The 22,517-nt window shown below is 34.7% G+C and overlaps 1 protein-coding gene across 1 annotated transcript in view; it reads left to right on the top strand.

Annotated features, from left to right (window-relative positions):
- Nucleotides 1-22,517, top strand: part of MALRD1 (MAM and LDL receptor class A domain containing 1) — a gene marked incomplete at both ends in the record, with an annotated part of 691,362 nt that overhangs the window by 306,937 nt on the left and 361,908 nt on the right. The window contains 2 exons of the mRNA XM_080918486.1: nucleotides 4,691-4,801; nucleotides 7,977-8,190. Of these exons, the coding sequence (XP_080774612.1) occupies nucleotides 4,691-4,801; nucleotides 7,977-8,190 (325 nt within the window). The remainder of the gene's footprint in view (nucleotides 1-4,690; nucleotides 4,802-7,976; nucleotides 8,191-22,517) is intronic.

Here is a 22,517-nt window from a genome sequence, read left to right as displayed (position 1 = left end):
TTGTGGCTTTTGTGAGATGCTATTTTACACTGGGATGTGCTATGCTACGTTCACCATCAGTGTTGAGAGCACTACATGATAAATGTTCTTTTGCAATGCTACAATCTGAAGTTTTCTGTGGAATGTGGAAATGCAATATTTCCAATAGATTTCTTTTCAATTTTTTCCTTAAAAAGAAAAATAACCCTTAAACTATAAAGCTCAATGCATGTTTCCCAGACTTCAGTTATATAACTTCAGTATACTCAGTATTTAGCGATCCCACTTTGGCTTAATTGCACAGTGTATCAAGATTTAATACAAACTACAAGGTACCATCCTCATTTTGCTACTGCTTTTCACATGAACATTTTCTTACCCTTTCCTAGACAACTAGGACAACAGTATTTTAAAATTATACAGTTAAGTCTTCTTTTAAAATGTCGTGCAGGTTGACTTTGCACTGTGCAGTTTTTGCTATGGGTTCATCTCACCTGATTTTATAACACTAAATGCTATTGGTTATTGGTCTTGTTTGTTTTATCTACTTTATTTTACCGAGTATACTTTATTGATACTCAAGCTCTTACAAAACTTTACTTTTTACCAATTTTATTAAGCAGTCTTTGGTTCTAGTAGTAGTATATATTTTTTTTGCTCCAACTAATTTACTATGACTAAGTGTTATTTAACTCAATTATTCTATCTATATTTCCAGTTTCTTTTCATGTTTCAAATCAAACATTCTCAGAAACCTTTCAACTATTTTATATTTATATAAAATACACAATTACAATGCTATCTATTTATATAGGTATAAATAACATACTCCTATGTTTTCCAATACGTTGGCCTATTAAATTAACACTTTTCAGACACCTAAACTGTCTCACATTTAGTTAAAAGACAGTCTGAGGACTAAACCATATCTCTCTGACAAGCTGAATAATTTTATAAACATTTTTATATTTTTCTTTTATTCTTTTCTTTATTTTTCTTGACAAAATAATCAATCAAAGCTTCTTATTCTGAGTAATATTTGGAATTAACTACTTCTAGTTCATGTCTAATTACTTTTACCTGACCAAAACTGAGAGTTTGGTTCCAGCAAATTATGTGTCTCTATGTCCAACTTCCATTTTGGATGTTCTTTGGTAAAGAATAGTTTGTAAGATTACTTGTTGATTATACTTTGATCTAGCTCAATTGTATAGAATCACCATTCTATATTTTGCTAATTTTTATTTCTTATTTGTTATTTTCCATGTAACCATGTCCTAACACTAACCCTCAAATATCTGACTTAGTTACAGTGAATAGTTTTAAAACAGGACTGATCAAAACAATCTATAGATGAAGTCTTTCCTTTTTAATACTGTTAATCTGTCTTCCTAAGATGACTGCATTTCTGTATTTACAGTATGATGAAGCTATATTACTTGTGTTGATTTTCTCAAAAGAGAAGGAAACATACTGTGGCAAGCTACACCACTTCTTTTCCAATAATTTATTCAATGCTCTAATTTTATTTTTGTAATAGGCATGATTGATTCACATCTATGGCACTTTTGTTCTAGATCTTTCTAGGAAATATTAAAATTTTCTCTGAAACCTGTATAAATGTATCTTACTTTAAAATGCTATTATTCGGGATTTTTAATGGAAAATTTAGCTTAGCTTTGTAACTCTAACCTTATTTATGATAGATAAGTCTTTCTTTTTAATGGTGGAAGATGACCGCTGTTTATTCTTGCCATCAGATCTTTTTTTTTAAATTTTTATTATATAAAATTATGTTTTCATTTAATGATATTTTCCTCTTTCAAGTTAGTATAGGCCCTCTTCTCCTGTCTAACCCACTTTAAGTTTATTCTCAAAATCAAACCAAAACCCAAAGCAGCAACAAAATGCCACAAACCTAGAAAACAAAATGGAACATCACTCAAAAAGAAAACCAAAACAACAACAACAAACCATATTCAAATAAAAGAATTTACACATAACTACCTGGGGTACATCACTCTTTGGCAGTTCCCTGAACTCAAATTCTATGGTTGATATACCCAGTATTGTCATTCATCACAGAAAACTGATTTTCTCGCTCCCAACAGGCAAAAATGACAGTTCTGTTGTAAACCTTTACATTAGTGGCTAAATTTATATTGATGATTATGCATAAATCAATATAAGTATAACACAATAAAATAGAATAGAATAAAGCAAAAAACTACCCCATCAATTTTAGGCATGAAAGGCCAACGGAAGGAATAAAACCACATGAGAAGGCACAAGAATTGGAGTCCAACTCATTCACACATGTAGGAATCCCATTAAAATATTAATCTGGAAGTCACAATACAAGGCAGATTAGCCTTCTAGTGAGCAGTATCATAAAAGTGTGTTTGCATGCATATATATGCATTTATTTAATGACATAACACTGTTATGTCATTTTTATGAAAGTATGATTAGCTTTTGCTTCGCAGTAGTATCAGTGGATAAAATTTATGCCATAGAAACACAAGGAATTGAGTTGGGCCACCAGAAGCCATGTAGAAAAGCCATGTTTGGCAGCTCTCCTGCAGTACCATCTCTGGGCCAGCTTGGAGTTTGGTGAGAAACCCTGTCTCAAAACACCAAAGGTGAACAGTAAAGACAAGACTTCACAGGCATGTATCCCCCACATGTATACACAAACTTTATTTTAGTAAAACTAGTCATTATAAATTATTTAAGGTTTTCATTAGTAATATGAGGATTATATATTTTGTGGTACAGATTAAAAAGTAACCAATTATCAAATAAGTAAACATTAATTAATAATTAAACATAATTAGTTCTTGTGTTTGCTCATGATTACACATGATATCATTACAGATTTGTTATTAGTGTGTCACTTTACAGGTTGTCACCTGTTGTTAATTCTCCATTCATTTGGCATTAATAACAAAAACCGTTTCTCTAAGTTTTCTTTTAACATGCTTTAGAAATGGATTTATTTTAATCATAACTATGTCTTTTGATTTTTCTGTATAGAATTAGGTATATATAGACCAAGAATTTGATGCCATTATTTCTAGCAATATTTTTACCATGATAACACTAGTTGTATAAAATTAATTTATGTGAATTTAATCTGTAAACCATGACACCATTAATTACATTATTCGTATTTATTACTGTTGTTTTGTATATGGTGTGTTTGTGCAAGTTCATACATATGGACATCAGAGAAAAACTTTCATGACTTATCACCTTCTTCTCTGAAACTGAGCAATAAAGTATGGTTGCCATTCTTGTGAAAACAAATACTTTTACCCTTTTAGTCACCTCACTAGCCTGTTACTTTCTTTTACAAGAGTTCAGATCCCAAATCTGATTTAAATATTTGTCAATTTTATAATTTTTAGTTTAAAAACTAATGTTATAAAATAAAACATATTACTTATTTTAATACTCTACAGCTGATCATAATGATGTGATTGACTCTCTCCCTCTTTTTCTCTCTCTCTCCCTGTGTGTGTGTGTGTGTGTGTGTGTGTGTGTATGTGAATGTCTATGTATGTATGTATGTATGTGACTGTGTGTGTTTGTATTCATGCTTGTTTTTGCTTTTGTTGGAGATAGTTCCTCACTATCTTGCCAGTGGCTGTCTCAATCATTTTTGTAGTCTCTTCTGTGCTCCTATTTGTGATCTTCCTTCCTCAATCTCCTGAGTGCTGGGATGACAGATATTCACCAGCATGTATGGAAAGTTATACTCTTAATAGCTTAATTTGCATCATTTTAAAATCAGAGCCACAATAATTGTTGTAATTGTCTAATAAGAGTAATCCAGATCCTCATTGACAGTGAGTACAGTATTATGTTATCACTATAGCAAAGACCTTAGTTCATCTATAAAAAAGGAAGGTTTATTTGAGGCTATAATTTGAAGTGTATGGTTTGGCGACTAACTTCAATGCTTTGAGGGCTTGTGGTAAGGGAACACACCATGGAAAGACTTTACGGTGATCTAAAGCTTTTATAACCTAAATAGAAAGGAGGAAGAGAATGGGTGATAGTCCCATGATCTTCATAAGGTCACAAACTCAGTGACCTAAAAGGTACTCCTAGGTTTTCACTCATTCCAGTGACACCACTTATAAGCCAAGCCAATTTTCATGTACCTTTAGGGGACAGTAAAGTACAAACTATAGCAAGTACAACGTGTCTTTGTTGACTTCAATAGCATTGAACAAGGAGCTCATACAGAAAGGGAATTGTTCACAGGCCATATTTGCCTGTGCTGCTCTTGTCCTATGACATGACTGTCTGCTAAAACCAATTAGGTAGAGAAATCATTCTCAAAAGACTGTTCTAGTAGGTAATTTAATACTTTTCCTTTCAATCATCCATATATTATTTAATATATAACATATCAGCTGCTGCTGTCACATTTTTCATAAAGCCAGTAGAGCTGTATTAAATGGTGCCTGGATACCTAGGATTTCATTGACTCGTGAACACCTATATCACATCACCACATAGAGCTTGTGAGATTCCCCCTGGGATACAGTGCTCTGTGGTCACAGTAGAAAACTAAGATATCTAGTGGAAAAGTACCTCAGATTTTTCTCTCAGGGTCTACATGTAGGTTTTAAAAACCTAAAAATGCCACATATTGAAAGCCTAAATATTTAAAAGTCTATTACTTGCTTTCTCTCTCCAGGTACTCATCAAGACGGGCAGTACAATTTCCAAAGTGTGGGCTCAGAGTGGACAGCAAGGGCCACAGTGGAAGAAAGCAGAAGTGTTTTTAGGCATCCATTCATACGTGGAGGTCTGTAATCCAAGGGATTTTGGAAAACAAGCGCTTTGTTCATTTTTGTTTAGAATAGTAATTTATTTCTTCCTCTCATTATCTTCATGTCTTCCCATTTCCAATTTGATGTGCTGTGTGAATGCAGAATATTTAGCACCCCATATGGCATTTTCCATAAAGAATGTACCATTTCAGAAAGCCATAACTTCACCCAATTAGAGAGTTACACTTTTAGGTACACTTAACTTGAGTAATAATCATCTCTAACTCTAGCAACCTTCTCATATTGAAAAAATATCTCCCTAAATTTTGAGATTCAAAATTCAGAGATTTTAATGCAGCCATTTCAAATGTAAATTTGAAACCCACTTTGAAACTTTATTTATCATTGAACCTTTTTATATACTAAATAAATTTGTGTAATTAAAATATTTTTGTAAGCAAGTGTTGGCACACATGCCTTTATTTAGATTTTAGCATCTAGAAAACCAATAATGTAAATTTTAAAATAGTAAAAAGGATTACAATATTCAAAATAATAAAAATGTGAAAAGGCATTTGCTATTTGTTTCTATTTGGGGATCATATTAAGAATTAGTAGATTTGTAGTTTGGATTTGAATTAAATTTAATTCTTGGTAATTAACATAAAAAAATCTTCATGATTAAGATAAATGAAGCAAGAGCCCATACTATTCATGCAGCGGAATATTCTCTTCTTTTTTCTTTTACGTATGTGGAGGTGAGTTCCAGGAAATTTAATATACTCAGGTAATAAGATCATTGTTAAATTTTGTATTTGCTGTCTTGTGTATATAGCACAAGTAGGCATGGTGGTTGTGCAGACATAACAAATACCTCTCTGACCCTTTCTGTTAAAGCAGCTTTCCTCAATAATTTAAGCTCTGCCTTATGTGCATGTTTAAGGGCTTGATAGTGCTCTATGCCCAATTTCCTGAACTGTTACATGGAGTGCGGAATAAGTGTCTTATATTTCTTTCTATCTTTATGACTATCTGGTTTCCTTATTAAGCATTTAGTGATGGTTTAGTATATGGACAGGAAGTTTTATTTAAGGGAATAAAGGTTTGAGAATAAACTAATAACTTTCAATATAAGACTTATCATTAGAAGGATATTAGATATTCAATTTCACCAGACATTCAGTGAAGAAAAAAAAATCTCAGTAAGAATACTTAAGTGGCTACACTCCTGTTAAATATAGGTTTACAAGTCAGCTAAAATATTTATCAGTTCTGTACCTATAGAATATGAAAATTTGTGTTCAAAGAACATTAAGTGACATGATAGCATGTAGAAACATATATATATAGTTTTTTTTTACCAAGATTCAAAATTTTACACCTTGAACTTTGGTTTAATATTGGGTTCATATTAATGGAATCTTTAGGAATGGATGGCATGCGTCTTAAGGTTTTATTGCTGTGACAGGGCAATATTACCATAGTAACACTTAGGAAAGAAGACATCTAATTAGGGCTGGCTTATAGTCAAGCTTTAGTCCATTATCATCATGTGGGCAAACATGGCAGAGTGCAGGCAGACATGGTTCTGGAGAAGGTGCTGAGAGTTCTACATCTTGTTCTCAAGGCAACAGGAGACCATACACATGTAGTGTAAGTATATATATAACTTCGAAGCCCACCTCCACAGGGACACACTTTCTCCAGCAAGACCAAACCTACTTCAACAAGGCCACCCCTCCTAATAGTGGAACTGGCTATTACCAAGCATTCAAACACTTGAGTCTATGGGGACCATTCATGTTCCAACCAGCACAGCAGGTAAATATTTGCTTTGTCTTATGACTCACTCCTCCCATTAATAACAATGCTTTGAGAATCTGCTGTGAAAAATACATTGAGAAGGTCCAGTGATGAGCAAACATGTTCATGATTCTTCAGTCATATGATTCCTTTCCCTTTAGACTCAGAAAGATGAGAATATGTAACCTTGACTTATATGCTGAAGCAACATGAGAAGTCTGCAGACTCTCTTGGGGGAGAGACCTATATTTAAACACAATGTTTTAGTATGATAACCAGAGCAATCATATATAAATATACAGGTATATATACACATACACATATACATATAAATACAGCCAAACATACATGTGCAGAGGTGTGAGCACTAATCACTTTATCATCTATTTAAGTGTATGTACTCACTTAACTTTGACAGCAATATAGCCCTATTTATAATGTAATGAGTTCATATCCAGTTTTTACATTGGAACATTGAAACATAGAAGTACCTGCCTGGTGGTTCTCTGCTACTACTGCCTATGCTGATTCTTCTTATTCTTCTCCTCCTTCTTTTACTTCTTTTTTTTCTTCTTCTTCTACTTCTCTCTCTCTCTCTCTCTCTCTCTCTCTCTCTCTCTCTCTCTCTCTCTCTGTCTGTGTGTGTGTGTGTGTGTGTTTCTGGAAGTAAGCAGTCTTGTGTTTGATGTCAAAGCTAGCAAAGGGAATAGACAGTGGTGTAAGGCCCTGTCTAGGGTTTAGGCACTAAATGCTAACCATACTTATATTAGGCACTGGTATTTATTTTCTCATATTATCAGGCACTCAGTATAAAACATCCTCTCCTTCTCAGCACATTGTCATTCCCATACACTGGGAAACAAGCCTTTACTGGACCAAAGGCCTCTTCTCCCATTGATGTCAGACAATACTATCCTCTGCTGCATATGCAAATGGAGCCATGGGTCTCTCCATGTGTGCTCATCGGTTGGTGTTTTAGTCTCAGGGAACTCTGGAGGGTTTGGTTGGTTGTTAATGTTGTTCTTCCCATAGGATTGCAGACCTTTTTTTGCTCACTCCCTCAGTCCTTTTCCTAGCTCCTTTATTGGGGACCCCGTGTTCTCTCTGATAGTTATCTGCAAGCATCTTCAACTGTATCTGTATGACTCTGGCATAGCCTCCAAGGAGGCATCAATATCTGGCTCCTGCCAATAAGCACTACCTGGCATCAGCAATAGTGCTTGGGTTTGGTGGCTGCATATGGGGTCAACCACTCTGAGCCATTATCTTCCTAATGGGCAGTTATATTATTAGTTAACTGTTATGAGAGCCAAGCTAGATGTGCTTGATATGTCATGTTTGCTTGAGTTCTGAACTTCTTGACATCATAATGCTAATAGGCTTTTCTTATTTATTTTATCTTTTTAGATTATCTTTAGGGCAAAACGTGGTGTCAGTTACATAGGAGATGTGGCAGTTGATGATATTTCCTTTCAAAATTGCTCCCCGCTACTTAGCACAAACAGAAAGTGTACCACTGATGAATTCATGTGTGCTAACAAGCATTGCATTGAAAAGGACAAACTCTGTGACTTTGTGAATGATTGCGCAGATAATTCAGATGAGACCACGTTCATTTGTGGTAAGTAAAAGTGGTTTTTGTGGTCTTTACTTGGCATTTGTCATTGAAACATACATTTTAGGTAGAGCTCTGTAGTAGATGGCAGTGGTGTTGATTTAACTGTTTAAATGGCCTCCTTTCTCCTTCTTAGTACTTAACTTTGAACACCATTTATGAAAACCTAATGGATAGCCCTTTTTGTATGCATGAAGGTATATGGTAATTGGAGCTAAATTGGAAAGTAGATAGAGGCACAGCTATTTACCATTTGAAACAATGTCTTTGAAAAAAGAGGCCAAGCTCCCATTTATATGGATTGATGAGCATGCATACTTTCATAAATTGTTTTAAATGCTGGCATTTATTTACATGTATAATCAGGCATAATATGTTGAAAAAGAAAATAAAATAATGTTCTCAATATGTATTAAAATAAGGAAATCTTCTACCACACTATATACAGAGTAACTGTGTAGAGCTGTCGTTTGGGTTCACCTCATATAATACAGTACCTATTAAAAAGCCCTTAGTCAAGAGGCCCATCTGTCCTCAGTGAGGTGATTCTGTTTCATTGTGTGACATGATCTAAGTTTGCTTCGTCGCGCTGTAAATGAGGTGAATATAGACTGTTCAACTGAAGGTTTATAGGGCATTCTACTGAAATCACTTTTGCACTAGAACTACCACATATCTGCTTCTTGAAACCAAACTTGTACATTCAATATCAGAATGTTAGTATCAGAACCAATTGTTACATGGGACTTTTTTCTCTTACAACTTTATTTTAAAAAGAGAGATACATGTACAGATTTTTAAAAGCATTTTGGCATAACACTATATGAATATATATTTGACAGTACTTAATTCTTTCAGAGGTTTGATAGCATGCATTGAAATCCCACTAGTTACCATAAACATAAAGTACTTGTAGAACAGAATATAACACAGAAACAGTCAGAGTTTTCTTGGTATGTATAGATTAAACATGATGATATTTGAATACCAAAAATTGCCACAAGGCTATATTCTTAGCTCTTGGATTATTAAAGATTTAAGGTCTAGGTGTACCACACTCTGAGAGGGTGCTATACACTTTTTTTTTTCCTAAGAAGGACTGAAGCTTTCACTTTTTGGCCTTTGGTTTTCTTGAGCTTCATATGGCCTATATGACCTGTTTCTGGGGGTATTCAGAGCTTTCTGGGGGTAGTATCCAATTATCAGTGACAGCATATTATGTCTGTTCTTTTGTGACTGGGTTATCTTTCTCAGGATGAAATTCTCTAGATACATTCATTTTCATAGGAATTTCATAAAGTCATTGTTTCTGATAGCTGAGTAGTACTCCATTGTGTAAATATACCACAGTTTTTGTATCCATTCATCTACTAAAGGTCATCTGGGTTATTTCCAGCTTCTGGCTATTACAAATAGGGCTGATATGAACGTTGTGGTGCATGTATTCTTATTGTATGTTGAAGCATCTCTAGGGTATATGCCCAGAAGTGGAATAACTGGGTCTTTAGGTAGTACTGTGTCCAATTTTCTGAGGAGCTGCAAGATTGATTTCCAGAGTGGTTATACCAGCTTACAACCCCACCGACAGTGGAGGAGTGTTCCTCTGTCTCCACATCCTCACCAGCATCTGCTGTCAACTGAGTTTTTGATATTAGCCATTCTGACTGGTGTGATATGAAATCTCTCTTTTATTTTCATGTAAACCCTTAAAGGACAAATATTAGTGGTACTTATCATAGGTTAGCCTACCAACAGGACTAGATTAGGGTTCATCAAATTTTGCAGGACTGGTACTAAGTTGATTCTAGCATCAAGTACTTTGATTTATGTCCCATTGCTTTGTTTAAACTTCCAAACTACTATAGTAGAAACGGAATCTTTCAGATAAGTTATTCGGTTGTGGGATGACCTGGCTCGTACAGTGTGTGCAATTTAAATATGAGGACTTGAGTTTTACCCCCATCAAGCATTCCAAAAGAAAATAACACAAGTTTGGTGTAGCCCTATATTTTTTCAAAACCTACTTTAATAAGGTATCCTGAATTCTTTAACCTCTGTCTAGTCCATTGCTCCCTAGAGGTAGTGGAATTCAAATGTTAACAGGGCCAAGGAGGATGTGGACCTGTTTAGACGTAATCCTTTGTGGGAGATTACAGTCTTCATTTTCATGATAGCAACATTCCAGTTCCCACAAATCAGTAGTAGAATCTTGATCCAATCCAAACCAATATTCATGAATTGGCAATGACAGTTTAATCCAGAAGAAACTGTGCAGCTCTGCCAATCTGCCTGAGTCTATGGCAGCAACAAGCGTTTTATTGGCATGTTTCTCTTTATAAAATCACAACAATGATCAGCAAAGAGTGACAAAGTGAACCGATACCACACAAGATAGTCCACTTTCTGTTGGGTTATTTATACCCTTTCAATCACCACATGTTCTTTCAAGTGTCTAGCAAAACCTCACATCTCCTTTTTCCAGGTAGCTCCCAGAAAAATATCATGTGTCTGTTCTCAGCAAAACATCCTTCCACATGTCTACTTCAACAAAATTATCCACTCATTAGACAGCTTCTAGAAAAAGCATCACAGGACACAGCTGAATCTCCAAAGAAACCAAAAATTCCCACCACCTAGCACAGGGCGATGAAGGCAAGTGGATACTTAGAGTTCATTGGTCCAACAGCGTAACCTGATAGTGATAGCAGAGCTCCAGTGACTCTGTATTAAAATAATAAGTTGAAGAGTGATTGCGGAAGATGCCTAACATCGAATTCCAGCCTCTCCACTCATGCAGCACATGTATGTACATGCATAGATCTGCACATGCATACACACATGAACATGTACATACACTGTGCACATACATACATTTATCTACAAACAAAATTATCGATCTAGACTTTCTTTATGTCATACATATATCTGTTATTTGAATATATAAAAACAAAACATAAATGTATAAAACGTTCTTTTGTATGAAACAGCCATGGTGAAGGGTTAACCCTTCCTAAAGGTTCTCAGTGTTTTCTTCTCCTGTCTCCCCTTCTGTCTTTTCTTATCCTCTCCTTCCTCTCCCTCCCTTCACCCTTCTATTCCCCTTTTCCTCCCATGCTCAGAGCAGCTGATATATGCATTGGACACGTTTGTTCTGATATGGGGTCAGAGTGTTCTCAGACTCGCTATAGAGCTGAGACTGGATTTGAACTTAAAATCCTCCTTCTTTACATCTCAAGTGATGAGATTATTGCAAAAGCATATGGCACCAAATTTTCTCAGTGTATTTTGGGAATGATAACATTACTAAATGCTTTTACAATTTTAGTGAACCTAATTATATGAAAACATATAACTGTGGAAGTTAAATTTATTCTAGATACTGCACAGGAAAATGAAAAATGTTTTCAATTCCTTACTAAAAAGGGCCAATAAAACATTACAAATGCCTCCCTACACACAAAGTAACCATATTTGACCTTGTTCTAACTACAGAAGTGGTATCGGCTTTTCCATAGCCTTATTTGCTTCAATTATACACTCCAAATATTCTAATGCATTGCAAGTCTACTGGTCTTGAATGTTTTATGTTAAAAACAGTGGCAAGAATCTGCTGGAAGAAATATGAGTACTGTTACTGTCCTGCATGTGCTATAAACTTTGATGTTCTACTCTGATCTAGAAGAATTGAAAGAAACTATAAAACAATGCACCATAGCAACTGATTTCAGAAGTTTTGAAAATTAGGTGTTTATGCTTAAATCTACCTTTTGAATTGATAATATAAAATAAACTTTGACTATGTATCACATCATGGGTAAAGGAAATTACAACTCTTGAAGCATCATCATTAGTTAGAAGTGCACCATATACAAATAGCACAAAAAATGAGGTCAACTCTGGGCATATACTGTGTCTGATCTTGAAGTACAAGATAATACCTCGTAATACAAACATACTTGTTACCTTAATTTGATGTAACTTCACATAAACTGTGAAATCACAAACTTTCAGAAAACATAAAACCACTAGCTACTTTAGCATTTGAATAACTTTTCTAAAATTTTGGAAATATCCCCTAAAGTGATTTGTATATCTAACATCTGTAAATCCTTAATTTAATATAATTGATGTAAAGGGTCTGCAGAAAGACAATTACTTTTTTGGCTTCCTATGGTTCCATTGTATTTCATTAATCATTTCATATAACAGATTGCTGAGAAACTAGCCTCAAATTAACTACAGAGTTCAGGCTGTCACTAAACTTAAGATCTTTCTGCTTCAAACACTATAATGTCTCTATGTATGCCATTGCTATCTATCTCTCATTTATCTATCTATCTATCTATCTACCTATCTATCTATCTATCTATCTATCTATCACAACCAGTATAGGAGGAATTATGAAATACTTGATTTGTGAAGAATTATAATGAAATTATATAACTGCTGAGAGCATTGAGTTCTTTTTCATTTTCAACCTGAAGACAATACACATATAAAGTCAATGGAAATTATGTATTTAAAGAGTAAGCTAATTTCAAAACCTCATATATGTTAAAGATATTAATATATGCTAGGAAATAGGCTGAACTCAATTAGAAGACAAGAACATTTCTATTAGATAGAGTTTGAAAGGTATTTTAATAACATCTGTGCATTCCACAAAAAAAAATTCAGAATAAAATTAGAAAATGTTTTGAGCCAAAAATAACAAGACAATTTCTGAAAAAAATTAAGGGTCTTGTTAGGAAGTACTTACGTAAAGTGAAAAAAATAAACGTATTCTTAACTAGCTAAATAATTAAAAGGAATAGTTAAAACTAAAGTATAAGAAAAATTTAGAGTTCCTAAAGTTTTAAAGACTGGTGAATAGGAGATCTAGGCAGCCAGGGAGCAGAGAGATCTCTGCGGAGTGTGCACGGAAAGCACGCCCCCACTCTGCCTGACCCAGGGACCAGGGACACAGCATTGGAACCTCTGTTTTGACCCGGCGATTTTGGGGCACAGTACAGGGCTTGGCCCATCGGCCACCTGGACCAGTGGAGATACAGGGACACAGACCAGATACAAGGGAAAGGCAAGAACATATCACTGACAACAAAATGGCAAGAGGAAAGCGAAAGAGTATAAGAACACATCAAAACGATCATTCACCATGACTAAGTAGGCTTCATCCCTGGGATGCAGGGATGGTTTAATATAAGGAAATCCATCAATGTAATCCACCATATAAACAAACTCAATGAACAAATTCACATGGTCATCTCACTAGATGCTGAGAAAGCATTTGACAAAATTCAACACCCCTTCATGTTAAAAGTCCTGGAAAGAACAGGAATCCAAGGTCCATACCTAAACATAATAAAAGCAATATACAACAAACCAACAGCCAACATCAAACTTAATGGTGGGAAACTTGAAGCAATCCCACTATAATCAGGGACTCGACAAGGCGCCCACTCTCCCCCTACCTATTCAAGATAGTACTGGAAGTCCTGGCTAGAGAAATTAGACAGCAAAAGGAGATCACGGGGATACAAAGCGGAAAGGAAGAGATAAAAACATCACTCTTTGAAGATGACATGATAGTGTACTTAAGTGACCCCAAAAATTCCACCAGAGAACTCCTACAGCTGATAAACAAGTTCAGCAAAGTGGCTGGATACAAAATTATTTCAAACAAATCAGTAGCCTTCCTATACTCAAAAGACAAACATGTGGAGAAAGAAATTAGGGAGAAAATACTCTTCACAATATTCACAAAAACTATAAAATACCTTGGTGTGACTCTAAGCAAGTGAAGGACCTGTATGACAAGAACTTCAAACCTCTAACAAAGGAAATCCAGGAAGTTATCAGAAAATGGAAAGATCTCCCATGCTCATGGATTAGAAATATCAACATTTTAAAAATGGCCATCTTACCAAAAGCAATCTATAGATTCAATGCAATACCCATCAAAATCCCAACCCAGTTCATCATTGAGTTGGAAAGATCAGTGTGCAATTTCATATGGAACAACAAAAGAGCTAGAATAGGGAAATCCATCCTCAACAACAAGAAAACATCTGCGGGAATCACTATCCCTGACCTCAAGCTATATAACAAGGCAATTGTGCTGAAAACTGCATGGTACTGGTACAGAAATAGGCATGTGGATCAATGGAATAGAATAGAAGATCCTGAAATGAGTCCTCATGTATACGGTCACCTGATTTTTGACAAAGGAGCAGTAAACATTCAATGGAAAAAGGACAGCCTATTCAACAAATGGTGCTGGTCCAACTGGCACTCAGTATGCAGAAGAATGAAAATAGGCCCTTTTTTTTCTCCCTGTACAAAGCTCAAGTGTAAGTGGATCAAAGATCTCCACATTAAACCAGATACACTGAAACTATTAGATGAGAAAGTAGGGAAAACCTTAGAACACATAGGCACAGTAGAAAATTTTCTGAACAAAACATCAGTGGCTCAGGTTCTAAGGTCAAAGATTAAAAAATGGGACTTAATGAGATTGCAAAGTTTCTGTAAGGCTAAGGTTATTGTCAAGAAAACAAAACAGCAGCCAAAAGAATGGGAAAAGATCTTTACCAACTCCACATCAGATAGAGGCCTAATATCCAAGGTATACAAAGAACTCAAAAAGCTAGACACCAGAGAATCAAACAACCCTATTAAAAAATGGGGTACAGAGCTAAACAAAACGTTCTCAATTGAGGAATATAGAATGGCTGAGAAATACCTTAAGAAGTGCTCAACATCCTTAGCCATCAGGGAAATGCAAATCAAAACAACCCTGAGATTCCACCTTACACCAGTCAGATTGGCCAAAATCCGAAACACAGATGACAACAGATGTTGGCAAGGTTTCATAGAAAGAGGAACAGTTCTCCACTGTTGGTGGGGTTGTAAACTTATACAACCACTCTGGAAATCAGTCTAGTGATACCTCAGAAAATTGGACATAGTAATACCTGAAGACCCAGCTATTCCACTTCTGGGCATATACCCCAGAGACACTTTAATACACAACAAAGATACGTGCACCACAATGTTCTTAGCAGCTCTATTTATAATAGCCATAAGCTGGAAAGAACCCAGATGTCCTTCAGTAGATGAATGGATACAAAAATTGTGGTACATTTACACAATGAAATATTACTCAGCCACCAGAAACAATGACTTAACCAAATTCTTAAGAAAATGGCTGAATCTAGAGAATATCATCCTGAGTGAGATAACGCAGTCACAAAAGAACAGACATATATGCATTCACTGATAGTGGGATGCTAACCCCAGAGGCTCGCACCGCCCCAGAAATAACTCACAGACTGTTTGAAGTCCAAGAAAAAAGAAAACAAAACAAAACAACAACAAAAAAAGTTTTGCTCAATCCTTACCCACCAAGAACACATTGACAAATTCCGGGTTACTCCCTGTATTACATGTACTGTTTGCTCATTGTAAAAGAAAAAAAAATCTTTACACACCAAGAAAACTTTGACTATTTCCAGGTTACATCTTCTTTTACATGTACTTTATGCTTATTGTAACTAGTAAGATCTTAATCACACTATCAAACCTTTAAAAAAAAAAACAAGTATTGACAAAAATATATCGTATACTTTTATGCAAAAAATGCTTAAAATCTGTACATTTATTTTTGTTTTTTCAAATAAAGTTGTAAAAAAATAAATAAATAAATAAAATTAACATATTATCCACATTAAAAAAAGAAAAAATTTATAAATATTTACAGAACAATTACATGTCAGGCAATGAATGAGTTCTGTACTAATATACAGTAAATGAAACAAAACTTTTCTCATGGGAATATACCACACATTTCTGTTAAGTGTAAAATATTTTCTCTGTTTAGTTAGGTAAATGCATAAAAGTCATTGGACCAATATCGGGTAGCATGACTCTTATGAGGACAATATTTGTGTACAGTCTTGGTATACAATGTACATTGGTATGCACATATCTACTTCTCTACTATGATGGGGTGAAACAAAGATGCCTTTATTGATTTACCTGTGAATTAATATTTTCTACGAATGTATACGTTAAAATATATATCTTATTAACTTATGTGTCTATGTGTACATGCACGTATGTGTGTGTGTGTCTACTTGTTCTGTCTCTGTCTCTCATGCCAGCTTTCTCTCTCTCTCTCTCTCTCTCTCTCTCTCTCTCTCTCTTTCTATCTATCTCTCTATCTCTGTGTATGTGTGTGTTTGTGTGTGTGTGTGTTTGTGTGTGTGTGTGTGTACATAGAGGTCAGAAATAGATATTGAATCATTTGAGCTGGAGCCTTGAGATTTGTGAGTTGTCCACTCTGGGCTTTTGAATCAATAGTCTGAATCTATGAGAAATCATAAAAAATCTTTACCACTGGTCATTTAGATGTGCATTTATATCGTACATTTAGATACTTTTATTTGATCTATTTGCTTCTTTGTGACAAAACTGCACTGTTTGGATAACTGCACTTTATTGCAAAGCCTGAAGAAACTGATTTTGGTTCCCCTTTACTGAGCTGTTCGTTATTTTTGACTTTTGCTTTCTTTACATGAACATGTGCTCAAGTTGTCACCAACCATGAAACATTTTATTAAGATTTCACTGAATGTAAAGATAAGACTGATTATTAACTGACATTGTGCCAACATTTAGTACTCTTATCCAGGAATTTGGAAAATAGTCCAGTGAGTTATTATCTGATCTATCTACATACTGATCTATATATTCATACTATACTACAGATTGTATATTTAATAAGAATGAAACTGACACTTTACTGCTGACAACAGAAACAAACATGAGCATTCTCTTTTATTCCCATTCAGCATTAGACAGAATATAGTCAGGCAATACAGCTAGAAAAGGAAGTGAAAATAAGCTTTCTTAGTTCTCGAGCAGGCTTATAAATATATAAGTGATGTCATTTGATCATGATTCACAATTATTTTTATACAGTATTCTATTTGACATGTTAATTATAATGAGAAGTTTTGTAATTTTGATCTTAAAGAAATTATAGGAAATCTTCTTAATATATGTAGGGTTTCATTTCTTTGGCAGTATGTTGTGCTAAAGTAAACTTTTACCTTCTTGTCAGCTTTGACAAAATTGATAATAACATTTTAGCCTGAAACTGCCAGGGATGGAAAGAGTTCAGAACAGCTTCATATCTTTCTGATCTTTCCTGGACCAGAAGATACCTGAGGCATAATCCTATTAAGATGAAATAAACAGAAACCCACAGAAGCCAGAAGTGGACATCTGATCCATAGAAACTTGAGTTAACAGATGAATGGGAGGCACCGTGTGGGTCTGAAAATTAAACCTATGTCATCTGAAAGAGTGGCCAGTTGTCTCAACTGCTGAGCCATCTCTCCAGTTCCCTGTTAATTTTTTTTTGTACTGGGTATTTTCTGTTTTTATATTTCAAATGTTATCCCTATACCTGGTTTCTCCTCCAGAACCCTCTTCTTCCATATCTCCAACCCTGCTTCTATGAGATGCTTTTTGTCCCATCCACCCACTCCCACCTCACTACCCTGGCATTTGCAAAGCTTCTGTAAGGCAAAGGACACTGTCAATAGGACAAAACAGCAACCAACAGATTGGAAAAATATCTTTACCAACCCTACATCTGATATCAACATACACAAAGAGCTCAAGAAGTTAGACTCCAGAGAACTAATCATTTCCTGTTATAATTTTACTCCATTTAGATTACAATTCTTCTCTGCATAACCTATGTGTTATATTCAGTTTCAGTCTCGGTCTAAAACACTACATTAAAATTTGTGTCATTCATGCAATATGGCACTGCAGGGTGTTCTTTGTTAGTTGTAAGATACTCTTAAACATATATTGTACTTGTGTCATCAACAAAGCATGGTAAATTGAAAGTATAATTAAGTAAAGTATATTTAGTATGTATAATCTACAAGCCATTACAGCTGATTTGTGCTTTTTGCTATACTATAGAAGAGAAGACGCATGTCCTAGATACTTAAAGCTGAGTTGGAGATGTCTAGTATCATAAGATAGACACTTCCTGCATGCTACCTGTCAAGTGTGACCCCAAATTTAATGTCTGATGTTTGATTTTTTTCTCAGTATGTGTCTCTATGTTGCAAAGTCAAAATCTAAGCCAAATCCTCAAATGTTAGAAGCCCAGTATTTCACACCATCAAAGTGTATATAAAATCTAAGCAATTAATCTACAATTCACATATGCCACCTGACATATGAGTCTCAAATTCTCTTGCCTTTATTTGTGTGTTAAATATTGATTATTTTAATAAACCTGACCCTGGAGAGTCACAGAAGAAAGAGGAATGATATGAATAATTTTGGAGGATGAATCATTTCTAGTAAAGGAAGTCGATGCAAGGGCATTCACCGTTTGAGAGAGGGGAGAGTTCCGGTTAAGTGTAAATTACTTCTGGATGGAAGAGGGGTAGATAATTAAATCACATTTAAACACTAATCCCAACATTGGCTTGGATTAAGGTGATACATCACCTGGAAAACAACTGGTATTGTTTTGGAAACTTTATTAATCATGAGCTGGGAATAACTTTTGCTTTCTTGGGAACATTATGTTAGAAAGTAGGTCAGGTATCATAATGTTAATAAGCCAGGTAGGATCAGCTACCATAAGCTTTAAGAATTCATTAATGTGGGCTGATGCTGAGTACCTTGGAGCTTAGAATCCGTTCACTGTCTATTCACAATTGTCTGTGGGGATCCCTGCTCATTCTTATTCAACATTTTGCATAACACTCTAGTATATTATTGTCCAAATTTTGCACTCACTGTGATAGTCAGTAGAGGAAGATTCATGTATGTGGTATTTTTATTGATCCCTCAAATGATGTTTATATATAAAATTTATTTGAAGTTTTCAAAAGATTGACATCATCAGGGAAAGTTTTTCTAATACTATCTTTTTATAAACAGGCAAGTATGCATGGGTATTTTTTATGTCTGTATGTGTATAAGCTGTCATGAAGACAAGAAGAGGGCATTAAATCTCCTAGAGATTCATTTATAGATGGCTGTACATCTCTGCGAGGGCTCTGTAAACAGAATTCAGGTCCACTGCCAGAGAAGCCTATGTTTCAAACCACAGAGTCATCTCTCCAGCTTCAGTACCCAATTTTTAAACACTGCTAGAGCAAAAAAAAAAAAAAAAACTATTCTTTATGTTGTTATTTTTCCTTGATAAAATTACAAGAAAATAAAAAGATACCACTGAAGTAATTATATGGCAAATTCCTACTGAGACCATTGTCATTGATAATAGTAAGTATATCATCTTACATAACAATGGTATTGGTAGGTGCTTTTTCCCCAACACCTAAACATCGTTAGGTATTGTAACAGTTTTTATTCCTACTCTTCTCATGAGTTTGAAAGAATATCATCCTGAGTGAGATAACCCAGTCACGAAAGAACAGACATAATATGCAGTCACTGATAGTGGGATACTAACCCCAGAGGCTCGCACTGCCCCAGAAACAACTCACAGACAGTGTGAAGTCCAAGAAAAAAAACAAAACAAAACAAAACAAAAAAAAATTTGTATTGATTGATATTTTCTACAACATTCTTTTCTTTCTGTTAAACTCTCTAAAATGTTTTTCTAAAGTCTTGGACAACCAGGGGACTATTGCCTGCAAATTTTTCACTGCCTTATTTACCATGTGGAAAGAGTTTGGTTAAATTCTGTGTATTAGAAACACTGTGCTTCTCCTTTAGATGTTTTGTGTACTATTATTTTTTCTAGGAAACCCCATTGTGGTTTTTATTGTTTCTATGTGCCCTTTTACCAATAAAAAACGGTCTATGAAAAAAAAAAAAAGAAATCAAAAGTAAAAAAAAAAAAAAGAGTGAATAGGGAGTAACTTCAGAGGTTTCTGTATGAGAAATAACTATAACTGCAGATCCCATGTTTAGCCAGCATAATTGTTCACCTAGTATTGCTTCCTGTTTCTCATACCCTTTCCCATTGGGCAATTTCATACCTTGTTATATAGTCCTTCCTTAGATGAGAAATTAAAGCCTGCAAAGCCTTTTATTTCAATGATTGTCTTAGTGCTGACATAGTGCAACAACTCTGCTTTAAATGAAACTTTTTAAAACTAGATTGATGATATGATCATAAACAAACTTGGCCTAAAAGCACATACTCTAAAAAAAAGAAAAGTACAAGTGACTGTTAATTTATATTATCCTTAGCCCTAAAAAGGTTGAGTAGCGTTTTCACAGGCTGTTTTTTTTTTTTTTTTTTTTTTTTTTTTTTTTTTTTTTTTTTTTGACACAAAGTTTGTAAGTAGTTCTGACTTAAAATCTCACTATGTACCTCTGGCTGGTGACTAGGAAGTCATTATGTAGCTAGGATGTCCTTGAACAGAGGTTTATCTGCCTCTGCCTCTTAAATATTGGGATTTATTATGTGTTTGTGTCTGTTTAAATTTTTTACTTTCTTTTTATTAACATGCTTCTTATTCTTTTACCTCTTCTCTAAGTGATATTTTTACCAGCCAACTTTTGAGACCATATTATACATTGTTGATATATGTATGAAAAATATTTACCCTTAACCTTCAGATAGTGTTTCTATTCCTTCAACAGAGATATGGTCAGCAATCATTTTTAATTTTGATGCAGTCTAATGTATTAATATTTTATTTTCAGGATAGTGGTTTTAAGGTATTAACATAGAAGATTTTAAAAGAAGTTCAAGCCTTTAAACTTTTCGCTTGTTTTTTCTCAATGTTTTATCAAATAAATTTTATATTTAAGTTGATGATCCATTTTTTAAAATTTGTGTGCAAGATGTTATGTTTTAGATAAAATTCCTTATTTTCCTATAGCTACTCATTATCCTCACAGTATCAGGCCTGCCTTCTATTCAATTGCCTTTTTCATTATTATGTTGCCATTCATATTCTTGTCAAAAAATGATTGTAATAACTACATTGAGAGCTCCATCTAGCCTGTTGATTTGTATATATTTTGTTGTTTGGTCTAGAATGTCCCTAAAGACTCACAAAATAATATTTAGCACACATCAATGCACTGTGGTAAAGAAATAGAATAGTAAAAACATGAAACCAGGAGAAAAGTCTGATTCACTAGAAGATATTCCCTAGAACATTGCAATACTTTGTTTTATCCTCCTTCTTCCCTCCTCTTTCTCTTCTTCACTCTGTCTGTGTGTCTCAGTCTCTCTCTGTGCTTCTCTATGTATGCCATTGTTATCTATCAGTCATCTATCTATCTACCTATCTATCTATCTATCTATCTATCTATCTATCTATCTATCTATCTATCTGTGTATCTATCTATCTGATTTCTGATTATCACTCCTTATGTGACTTTCTCATTTATATACTTTCACCATAATGGTCTTCCTCACTGAAGGTAGTCAAAAAGCGGTATGGCCAACTAAACATGGATTTCTACCTACAAAACTGTATAACAAAAAAAAAAAAAACATAAGGTTTTAAAATTTGCTTTAGTTTTGTTACAGGCAAGTAAAGATGATTATCACAAAGTATCTACCCTTATACTATATAACAAATTTTTATAATTACAGTTATACAATGACTATAAATATCTCTTGAAACTTAGTAGTTTGTTACTTTTTTAAATTATGTGTTAGTGGGGTCACAAAACAGGGCTCAGCCAATCTACCATCTGGACCAGCAGTTCCCAAACGTTTAAAGACTGGTGAGAAGGGGATCTGAGCAGGCAGGGAGCAGAGAGATTTCTGCCGAGTGCACACGGAAAGTACGCCCCTTCCCTGCCTGATCCAGGGACCAGAAACCCAGCATTGGGACCTCTGTTTGTACCTGGAGGCTTTGGGGCACAGAACAGAACTCAGACCAGTGGAGATCCAGAGAAACAGACCAGGTACAAAGGAAAGGCAAGGACATATCACTGACAACAAGATGGCAAGAGAAAAGCAAAAGAGCATATCCCAAGGAAACCAAGACAAACTGAAAACACCAGTTCCCAGCTCTCCCATCACAGCAAACATTGGAATGCCAAACACTCCAGAAAAAAGATGTAGACCTAAAATCATACCTCAAGATGATGATAGACATCCTTAAACAAGAACGAGAGGAAAAGAAAAAAGAATCAGAGCTTTTAAAGAGGAAACAAGAAAAACACTCAAAGAACTCAAAGAACTAGAGGAAAAAAAAACCAAAGAGATGAAGGAACAGAAGAAGGAATTTAAAACGGAAATTGAAACAATAAAGAAAACACTAAATAAGATAACCCTAGAGGTAGAACACCTAAAA

This window comes from Micromys minutus, assembly GCF_963924665.1.
Source record: "Micromys minutus genome assembly, chromosome: 6".
Taxonomy (NCBI): domain Eukaryota; kingdom Metazoa; phylum Chordata; class Mammalia; order Rodentia; family Muridae; genus Micromys; species Micromys minutus.
This window is presented reverse-complemented; position numbering and strand designations above follow the sequence as displayed.